Below are 12,087 nucleotides of genomic sequence, written 5' to 3' on the forward strand. Positions count from 1 at the left end.
ATCCTTTCTGTGTGTGTGTGTGTGTGTGTGTGTGTGTGTGTGTGTGTGTGTGTGTGTGTGTGTGTGTGTGTGTGTGTGTGTGTGTGTGTGTGTGTGTGTGTGTGTGTGTGTGCATTTATCTAATTGTGACATGAGGAAAAGGATCTATGGTTCAACTGCTCAATCTCCACATAGTGTGCATGTGTGTGTGGGCAGACAGTGGAATAGGTACAGTATTATATTTTCTTAACTCGAATCTGCTAATGTGTGTATACCAGCATCAAAGAAAGTTTGGAGTCAATTAATTACGTCAGTTAATCAAAATTCAAAGAGAAGTCCTTCTTGTTTCACGTAAAAAAAATAGATAAATAAAAATAAATCATACACATGAGAATCACATCCTGACTTTTTTTGGCTAGCAATTAAATTATTAAAGGAACAAAAACATACAGACACACAGTCACACATAGACACACACAACATATCAATGTCAGTCGTCAAGTTGAATGGATGCAATGATTTGAAGCAGTACTTGAAAAGAAATCAGTGATCCTATTGTACAAGAACATACCATTATCATTTGTTGTCTCCAGTTTGCACGCTGCTAATTCAACTTCCATGGGAACATATTCATCAAATATCATGATGCATATCTTTTGCAAATTAACAAAACAGGTAACAAGTGGTCATGAGGAAGCTGAGCTGGATAAATAACAATATAACAATATCTAGACAAAAGCTTGACACAAAACATTTAATTTGCTAGTAGAAGAGAAAAAAAAACAGTTGCAGTATAAGTTTTACAGGAAGTAATATTAAACTGGATACAACAGCAACCTGTCTGAAAGAATGAAAGAATAATAGATATTAGGGAAGAACAGAAGACAAAGAGGTAGAAGCTAATGCAGGACAGAATCAAGCCCTCTCATTGAATTTAGAGAACTAAACAGTATGAGAGGAGATAAAAGAAGGTTAGAAGATCCGTACACATAAATAAAATAAATATAGAAAGAACTGAAATTGCTAAAAGTTAAAAAACCACTGTCCCACAAAGCAATGAAAATACAGTCAAAAGAGACAGTTAACAATATCTCAGATTTGCCTAGGACAAAACAAGAAAGGTGCCATAAGGAGTAAGTAGAGCAAGAACTCAGAATTATTTCAGAACAATTATGAAGGGAGAGAAATCTTGAGAAAAAACAAAATGAAAAGCTCTGAAACACCAATGCAAGGAACAAGTGCATTGATGTTTTGGGAGATACAATGAGAAACAAATGCACCTAATGGATTGTGCAAAAAGACAAGGGAAAACAGATTATACAACAATGAAGAGCAGAAATAAAATGCTGAGAAAAAACATACCAACCAGATACATACACAATTATATATAGGTATGTAATTTCCCTGTCTATTTCATGAAATATGTTTAGTATATATATATACACATATATATATATATATATATATATATATATATATATATATATATATATATATATATATATATATATATATATATATATATATATATATATATATATACAATATTTTTCTGAAGACACTCTTTTTCTGTGAAAAATGGGTTTCAAAACCACTCTACATCCTATTCATCATCATAAAAAAAAAAAAATCTTTGCATCCCTAGGCATAAATTCTATAAGGAAAAGGAACTAGGATGATCAGCCTTTTCAACCACAACACACTGATGCAAGGCAGGACAGCATAATTATTCATAAACTGACTAAAAAATTTGTTTCTTTATGCTAATGTCCATTATTCTGTTTGGGCTCTAAAAGATGCTTGTGTGCCAATGATCAACAATGTGTATTCAGCCATACTTGACTGTCACAAATGTTTTAGAGGCAGTACCTTTACTATTGTAGTTTCTAAAGTTTTTGAAGCTGAGGCACCTCCATGCATCTGCATTTGTGTAGGAAGTGAGAAAAGTGTGCTATCCACTGATTGGTGCAAAGACTGAGTATAGAAGATCCCCACACACTACAGACCTTAAATTAATGCATTCATCTCAAGAAGACACAGAACCAACACCTGTTACATCTAGTGACCCATTCCATTAGGAATAAGACATGGATATTTGTTTATACATATTTCTGCTTGCTGCCTTCTTTAAAGGGGCCAGGTGGCAGAGATTAGAGATTTGTTAAAATAAAGAAATAAATAGTTAAATAAATAAATCAACAGGCAATAGTTATACTGTAGTTTTCTCCCAGATTTTGTCAGCTAACAGCAAAGGTCAGAAGAAAATTGTCTATTTTTTTATCACTGAAGCAGGCTTTTTTTTTTTTTTTGGATAGGCTACAGAAAATTAAAGGGAAATTATTATATAATAGTCATCCCTTTTTTCAGGATTTTCAATTCTATGTAGAAAGAGTCCTAAGTTTGATGACTAACAGCAAAAGCTGTGAAACCAACCAAATGGAGATTCCATGGCTTTGGAGGAATACTTGTCAATTTCTATCCAGTGAGTAGCTGTCATGTTAGAACACTGGCACTGATTGGGTAATGTCACTACTGGCAGTCACTCTCTTAAACTGCAGTACTCATTAGATGATGCCTGACCACCACCTGCCACTCACTTGAACTACAACACTGACTGGGTAATGTGTCACCAATGTGTCACTTACTTGAACCATGACACAAATTAGATGATATTTCATTGCTATCTCTCATCTGAATGTGTCACTGTCACCTGTCACTCACTTGGACTGTAAAAATATGCATGTCTTAGATTTAGCATACATACACAGAACTTACAGCTTGAGTGACTTGATGGCTAGAGAAGGGTGCCTTCCATTTGTCAATTTTCATTTACTGATAAGTTTCTACATTACTGAACTGAGATTAGCGATGATCAGTGAGCTAATGCACTCCAAACTTTTTTCCTCAGTAAATTTAATCTGAAGGGCTTAATGATGAGTTTTCAATATCTTTCCCTATAAAATACAATACTGAAATATATTTTCAAATGTTTTCATATGAAACTCATATATTGTTATATCACAGACTTTATAGATTTCATTATGTGTATTAAATTTATTATAAAATGAGCTAAAAACAATAAAAGATCATGTTAATATTCAACAAATAAATACAAAAACTGAATTTTCTTTGAAAAGACACAAATTTTTACCATACTTAATTTTTTTATGTAAAGTTTCAAATTTAAATGCAGCAGTATGACTTATTAGCTAAGATAAGTATTTTCATGTTGGTTTATTATGTGGTAAAAGTTCCACATCTACAACCTAGACTTTTCTTGGAAAAAAAAAAATAATAATAATAACACCATCTTAATATGAACATGGATATTCAAACATCTTTTATATCTGCCTCAGGCAGTATGATAAAGCAAAACCAACACATAAATCATGATCAAAAGAAATAAACATATGCAGTAGAATCTATGGATCAGACACTTGGTGCTTAAAAAGCCTTCAGTCATAAATTCAGTTATTCAAAAGAAAAGGATTGCACAGGACAACATTCTGCATAATACAGAAAGACATTAAAACACTAAGAGGAAACAAAACAGGAGACATCTTTGTACTGAAGAAAAATAGCAATACTGATGGGCAGTATGATAAGACAGGACAGAAAAAAAAAGAAATGATAAATGAATGAATGAATAAATAAATAATATAAAAATAAAGCAAATTCAACCCTTTAAAATATTACTTGAAAACCATTATGTAAAAGAGAGACTGAACATGAGTAAAATCCAAAGATTGATAAATCTAAGAAATTAAAATTAAGAATGGTCAAAGGCTGATATATCTAAGAAGTAAAAATAAGTAATTTGAAAGGCATTTGGAAGAACAACATGGATGGAAACTGTATATGGAAAACTAGACATATCATGAAAGAAAATCAAATGAACCATGAAAATGTGATAGTGAAATGTTTGGGTACCTGAAAAGAATGGGATGAGAGAGATGACACAATTAATGAATAAGTGCAGAATAAAATGTTGTATATGTAAAAAGGTTTACCTCCCTTAAAATGGATGAGTGTTTGAAAGCGTACAAAGATGAGGTGCATGAACAGCAATAAGTGGAAACTTCTGCTTCAGCCACCCTCTTGAAGGAGAGTTTCCAAGAAATAAGAATCAGAATCAATTAAACTATGCTCAGTGGAAAGATAAACAGACACAATAGCAAGGGGAAGGAAACCAAGCCTATGCCCTACATGGAACATGACAGGAATCCAAATTAAAATATTTATAAAAAAATATATATATAAAATAAGTAAATAATTAAAACATATAACAAAATGGAAACATTTGGGAAAAGACCTTGATCTTGTAGTGAGATAGTGGTGGGTACCAATGGAAACCTGAGCTACTCACCTTATCATACGGTACTATGCACCAATGAAATTTTGTGAAGAATGGCTTTCTTTCCTATTTTAATGTTTTTTTTCTTTTTTTCAGAAAAGAAGGGACGACTTACCTGAGATAGGTGCCCCCACCATGGAGGCTGACCCTCGGAACAAGATCAGTAGCCCAAAGGCATTGGTAAGCTGCGACAGTCCCAGAAGTTGAACCAAGATGATTGACGAGAGGGAGATGTAGGCAGCTGTAAGGAAGCCCCTATGACATTAGTACCAATTAATAATTCTTATTACTTACCATGTGGCCACTTTGTGTTATGAGCACTCAAATGTTTCTGAAAAGATTTATCTAAGTAATGTCTAATATTTGTCAAGAATTCTGAATCATTAGGTTTTTATGTTATAAATTTTCAAAATATTATGCTTATAATCAGAAACATTAGATTGCCCTTGTGAATTCTGCAGTAGTACTGTGGCTGAGGATAGTTGTCAAGGCAAGCAGATGCCTCTTATTGAGGCTGCTGCTTAAGGAACCCTTCTTGGTGGTGCAAATTTTCTTGTTAGTGCTGTTTATGGGAGAGAGAGAGAGAGAGAGAGAGAGAGAGAGAGAGAGAGAGAGAGAGAGAGAGAGAGAGAGAGAGAGAGAGAGAGAGAGAGAGAGAGAGAGAGAGAGAGAGAGAGAGAGAGAGAGAAATACTGCCCCGACTAAAATATCTAACAAAACTTTAGTTAGCGTAAGCATGTGATGCTACTTTACAGGCATTTCCCAGCATGTGAATCCACTTCTAGTGCAAAAATAGAGACAAGAAACATTAGTGTCCTTCACCTGTGAAGAAGAAGCTACATCATTAATTTTTGGTGCTGTATTTTTCCACCTTAAGCAAACCTTTATGCAGTTTATAATGCAACAAAAGTCATTGAGGTCATGCTTAAGGTGAATTCTGTGTGAGCATCAATGAGATGAAAGCTGCTGGAGCTGCGCTGCAAAAAAAAATTGATCATGCATTCTTATACTAAGAAGTCGAAGGTCATTTGTCTGGTCAGGCACACACATAGTTGAGGAAGAAGGGAGTGTGAATAAAAAATTCAACAAGTCTGAGCTTCAAACACCAACCATTGGAACAGTAGCACCACAGTACACTCAACACTACCATCACCATCACCTTTACCACCACCACTGAATTACTTCCCATTACAACCACTTCCAAAACCATCACAAGCATCTCCACTACAGTGGCAGGAAGCAGTCACTAAAGTAAAGGTACGGTGAGCAGGGCAGGGCTTGGGTACCTGACACAGGAGGACCCAAGATCCCAGCTATTCCACGGAAGATACACAGAAGACCAAAGGCATTCGTGAGTTGTCTGAGGCTGAGCAGGTCCACAATGATGATGGAGGTGAGGGCGATGAACGGAGCTGCAGGAACAACCATAGAGTGAAGGCAGGTTGTGCTGACACAGCTCAGTGACAGATACTATGAAGAGGATATTTTGCGCCATATTTTCATTCACTCTATTGTAATTTTTTCTTATTAAAATATAGTTTCATAGCATCAATGACCAATAATATTTACATGCCAAAAAGTTAATAATGTTATTTCATGCAATGTATGGCAGGCAAAAAAAAAAAAAAAAATCATACCAATATTTAGTTATGATATGTCCACACACCACAACTGCAACTGGACATAATCTGTTTTGCAATATCTGGAGTCACACAATGTTCAAGGCTAAAACAGTGTAGAATTCATTTAACAAGAAATGGAGTTTTCACCATATTCAGAAACAGCACAATGTAAGTTATTTCATCACTGAAAATATCAAGATGGTGATCTTAGAGAAAACAATAAGTTAATATTACAGTAAATCCTCACTATATTAGACATTTACATATTGCATTATTGGCTATATCATGCAGACTCTTTTAGCTTCTCATAAACTGAATAAGATCTGGTTTATAATAGGATGGGCATTCAGCCACATGTACAGGGCAGAGCTAGGCGTGGTAGCCCAAGACAATGTGCCTGGTACTGTACTGAGAGAGGAAAAAAGCTGATAACACCAGCAACACACTTCCCTAACTCACAACCTTTCTTCCTAATGTCCTCACAGCTATCCCCTTACATACACCTCCCCTCCTCATCATCCATTGCACTTGGATATATTTTGCCTAAACCAAAGAAAGTGCAACTTAGGGGAGTGAAAGTCGTTGGATTCTGTGTCATGCACTGCTTAGTTCAATGCATAGCTCTATACCTTTCCATATTCAAAGAAGTTAGCCCTTCAATTTCAACACCATATATGTATGTATATTACTGAGCATAATCCATTATTCAGCAATACAATGATATATAAACTGTTATGATGAATAAACATGTTTCATGTTTTATTGAGTTAGGGTATGGTATATGGTTGGAGGCAGAGTCATCTTTTCTGCCACTGGACTAATCTGAATTAATGATATATTACATTGGGGTTCTGCCAAATGATCTGATATAGTAAGGGATTACTGTACTTTGGTTAAAGTAAAAAAAACTGATTATCTATTGGTTATCTATTATGTATATGCTAGCAATATAGCAATATAGATGTTGACATACAGGAAAGTTCTACATAATACAGTAACATACTTGAAAATGTTATCCATTAATTTATTTTCACCAACATCCAATTCTCCAGCTATGTGCTTCCTTCTCCATTCCTTTTTATGCCATTTCTGTCACCATGTTCAGATATATTTTGTCACAGTATTGAAACTTTGTACTGTCATAACCAATCTCTCATTATCTGTGCAAGCTATGAGCTCTAGACCTGAATTTATGCATAGACTTAAAGAAATAAAACATCATATGAACTACTTTATGGCCTTAGCTTTGAAGATGAATTTATGTTTCTGTTAGAACAAGATGCTCAGAATAACAATGAAACAGGGTATAAGGTAACTAGTATTCTAAAACAGAAGCAATCAAACCATGCTTCAGGTAATGACTGGGTGCAGCTTCAGGGAGAACACACCATAAGGCATCAATGCTTATGTAAATTGTGACCTTTAATTTCTATAATATTTATTATGTTTTTCAGGGAGAGCACACCATAAGGCATCAATATTTATGTAAATTTTGATCTTTAATTTCCATGCTATTTATTATACTCATATTTTAATTCAACATATGGTACTTTTAAATCCAAAGTTCATATTGATGTCCTTCATATAAAACAAACAAAGAACAAATGGGGCATAATGCATGATAATGTCACATGCCCATCTCATTCACAATCCACTGGTATTAATTTATATACATATTTATATCCACACGCATCACCAAATTTTTCTAGACCTAAGAAATTGTATGACCGAAATACTTTGAAAAATCCATTACTAAAAAAATACAAATGGAGAAATGCTGTCAGGTCATATACAATATACTTATGTTCAAAGTATAGAATGGACAAAGCATAAAAATAAAGTACAAGTACTACTGAGTGAAATTATGCTATGTCATTTGCATCACATTACTTTTCCATTGCAAGCAGGCTTTCATCATATAAAATGTATATTGAATCATTACAATTCCTTGTATATCATGAGTGGAAACACTATTCATCCAACTACAAAAACACAGATCAATAAAAACAATTTTGTCCTTAGATTCCAAATCCTAATAGTGTTTAAATGGGGTGAAAATCCCTATTTCAGATTTCTCTGCCAAGAGGTTACCAAATGCTCAGTCCTACCTGCCCATCTCTGTCTTGGCATGTATATCAATCGAGTTTGTGCTTCCTGTCTCTGCCAGTTTTTCTCACCCCCCCTAGCTGCTAACTCTGTACAAGGGCCTTATCCGTCCATGTATGGAGTATGCTTCACATGTCTGGGGGGGGGGTTCCACTCATACTGCTCTTCTAGACAGGGTGGAATCAAAAGCTTTTTGTCTCATCAACTCTCCTCTAACTGACTGTCTTCAGCCTCTCTCTCACCGCCGCAATGTTGCATCTCTAGCTGTCTTCTACCGCTATTTTCATGCTAACTGCTCTTCTGATCTTGCTAACTGCATGTCTCCCCTCCTCCCGCGGCCTCGCTGCACAACACTTTCTTCTTTCTCTCACCCCTATTCTGTCCACCTCTCTAATGCAAGAGTTAACCAGTATTCTCAATCCTTCAATCCTTTTCTCTGGTAAACTCTGGAACTCCCTGCCTACTTCTGTATTTCCACCCTCCTATGACTTGAATTTCTTGAAGAGGGAGGTTTCAAGACACTTATTCATCAATTTTGGACTACTGCTTTGACCCTTTTATAGGACTGGCATTTTATAGGACTGGCATATATATATATATATATATATATATATATATATATATATATATATATATATATATATATATATATATATATATATATATATATATATATAATATATATATATATATATATAAGTTTAGATCTCTTAAATGTTTCTCATACCTATTCATAGCATATAAGCACATTTACCTCTAGTGAAGCTAATTGGGGTTTTGGATGACATTAGAAATTTGTGCATTGCAAGATTCTGTATTTTGGTCTATTTTGTAATGTTAATATAGGAGCAAAAACAACTCAGAAGAGCCTGTTTCCATACACACAGAGTAAAAGTCCACTGATACAGTTTGATGGTAAAAGGTAAGAGGAGGCTCAAAGAATTGCATGGGATTCTTGAAATTTTGATCACTCTAAAGTACAACTATACACACACACACACACACGCACGCACACACACACATACCATATCACATCCATAGATAGATTGGCTTTCTGTTCCTCCTAGATAGCAACTAATTTAAACCTTGAATCTCTCATTTACAAGACAGGCATTATAATCATTACACCAAGTTGCTACTGTTTATTATATAACTGGACTGTGTACTTAATAAGGGGCTGCCTTGTCACAGTGGTACCATGTGTGCATGGGGGCTAATGGGTCCTCAGGTTCAAACCCTGGCCATGGTCTAAGGTTAGGGATGGCATCCACTTTATGTAATGAATCCCTCCTAAAATTATGACTATCATATATCTAAGCTTACTAAAAAATGGAGGCTCATGCAACTGCAGTCATGCATGATAAACCAAAAAACAAGTCAAGACAAATGTTATCTACATCATTCATCTGCAAGTCATTTGAAATAAGCATAGCATCTACACCAAAGTGACTGATTAGTGAGGCTTCTTGAACACTGTTTCATGTCAGTCAAGTTTGTTCTAGGAGACAAAGTAATGGATTAATCATCAGCTGAAGAAAAGGGATATAGAAAGTGGATTATAGCTCTCCAAGGGGAGTGCTAAGCTAGAGAGAAGTTAGAACAAGGAAAGGAGATACCAACTTTAGTCTGATGAAATCAAGCATCAGACAATCAGATGGCAAGACAACTTTTTTGCTGTGGTAGCCAAACATTAATAGAGGGATATATATGAGATGAGGGTGAGGATGTTTCTCTTCATGTCTCAGCAACACCACACATCAGATCAATCGGCTGTCTAAAAACAATTAACTTGTCTATTCATTCAACACTTACAAGCACATTATACACTCATACCATTTATACATAAGAATTAAATAAAAGATGAATATAGTTAAGTATAGTTCATTTACCCAACCAGTGATGGAACCAAAATATACTCGTGTTGGCTTAAGCTCAAGGTGACAATTCTAAAGGTGCCTTCATTATTACAGTGAAATTCTTTTGATTAAATCATGCAACAATCATCCCCAATTAACTTAAGCTGGAGACTGCTTCCTGTAATGTGTGATTCTCCTACCACCATCAGAACCTGAGTGAGTTTTTATCTCCATATTTGCAACTCATCCTCACTGTCAGCTTTCTGACATTAAGGCAGATAACCATCAAGAAAACACTGAATACAATGAAGATTAAAGGTTAAAAAACATCATGTAGGATAGAGAACAAAGTATGAAACTGTTGTTCTATTATCAAAACACCTACCCATAATTATATGCTACACATTAATTATCTTTGCATTTTCTTTTTCTTCTTCTCTTATTAAAGAGTTCAGCCAAGAGCACATACAGATGAACACACACACACACACACACACACACACACACACACACAGAACACAAAACACAGAGGACACAGAAAGAAACTGAAAAAAGAAATCTGTAGAAGAGATATCAAAAAGAATAGTTTTATGCAAAGAGTAGTTGATACATGAACTGTCTAAAAAAGGATGTGGTGAATGCAAAAACTATTCATAATTTCAAGGCCAAGTTAGATGATAATAGATACACAGGCAGGACAGTACAAACATAGCTCCTTTCCCGCATGACACAAATAGGTAATCACAACTAAATAAACACACACACACACACACACACACACACACACACACACACACACACACACACACACACACACACACACACACACACACACACACACACACTAAAAAAATAAAAATAAATAAAAATAAAATAAAATAAAATAAAATAAATAAATAAATAAATAAAAAATACATGACTTCTGCAGGGGAAGTTCTTTAAATGTATGAAAATAAAATATATTTGAGATAATGACTCCATCATTTAAAATTAAACTCCAGCAGTTTTTTTTAATCCTTAAATGGACATTTGAAATGAAATGTCAAACAAATTCACTTCACTATCACATAAAATGGTGAAACTGTTTGAAGGTCCATTAGTTTGTGTGCTCCAATGACCAACTCCTCATGAGATATCATGAGATAGTGATTTATATAATATCCAACACAATTTCTGAGAATTCATCACTTTTTAGTTCAGGTTTATTGACTACTGATGTGTTTACATTCAGCCTGTCCTAAATAAAGTAGGACTTTGCATTGATTTAAACCACATTATTTCATGCCCTAAACTTTCTTCTTAGGTATTGATCAGTTCACCATCATTGGATTGCCAAGTTCCATGCTCAAATAAGCATTGTCACATCAACTCACAAACCTCACTCTAGCAAACCAAAGATAATTTCTCCTTGTTCAAAGAACATTACTAAGAGGGAGTTAGAAATTAACTTTTTTATTCTCTACATACAGAGACATCTTCCTTTGTCTTCCAGAATTAGGCTGGTGGGTCCAATTGGTATTGCCATCAACTGAATGGTACCTGAAGACCCAATGTTAGACTGAACCAACATTGCTGGCAGCCAAATCAGCTACCTCTTTCATCTGGCATCCTGCATTCTTTGGTGCAACTATCCTGTAGGTAATATCTAAGGGTGGCTCCTAATTTCCAAGCATATTATAGAATGGAACTGAAAAAAAAAAATGCAGGAATGTCTGTTTAAAACAATCATAAGAAGACACTAAAAGGGACACCCTCTCCTTCTGGTAAATCACACACTGGTGGGCCTCATGACACCATGATGGTGGTGCAGGATGCTTAGAAATAAACTGTGTTGACAGCTAATTATTTGTTTACCCTTACACATATAAATGAATAAATAAATAAATAAATAAATAAATATATATATATATATATATATATATATATATATATATATATATATATATATATATATATATATATATATATATATATATATATATATATATATATATATATATATATATATATATATATATATATATATATATGAATGGTTTTAGCCAACATACACTGCCTCAAGAAGCCATTATTGTTTATGGTGCCTTATCTAACCCTGCAGAGTATGCCACTTATGATGAGTGTAGTATAGGATGGTCATAAGAGGTCCATTAGGACTACCACAATAAAG

At 34.5% G+C, this 12,087-nt stretch overlaps 1 protein-coding gene across 13 annotated transcripts in view; it reads right to left on the bottom strand.

Moving 5' to 3' along the window:
* LOC135099926 (monocarboxylate transporter 1-like) overlaps nucleotides 1–12,087 on the bottom strand; it is a 77,793-nt gene that overhangs the window by 6,478 nt on the left and 59,228 nt on the right. For 5 of the 13 annotated variants that reach the window (XM_064002625.1, XM_064002632.1, XM_064002628.1 and 2 more), the window contains exons 13-14: nucleotides 5,620–5,745; nucleotides 4,449–4,574 (exon numbers count right to left, since the gene is read on the bottom strand). In XM_064002625.1, the coding sequence (XP_063858695.1) occupies nucleotides 4,449–4,574; nucleotides 5,620–5,745 (252 nt within the window). Of the gene's footprint in view, nucleotides 1–4,448; nucleotides 4,575–5,619; nucleotides 5,804–12,087 lie in introns of all 13 variants that reach the window. The other 8 variants (XM_064002626.1, XM_064002635.1, XM_064002633.1 and 5 more) reach the window with 4 other exon arrangements.

This window comes from Scylla paramamosain, chromosome 4, assembly GCF_035594125.1.
Source record: "Scylla paramamosain isolate STU-SP2022 chromosome 4, ASM3559412v1, whole genome shotgun sequence".
NCBI lineage: Eukaryota > Metazoa > Arthropoda > Malacostraca > Decapoda > Portunidae > Scylla > Scylla paramamosain.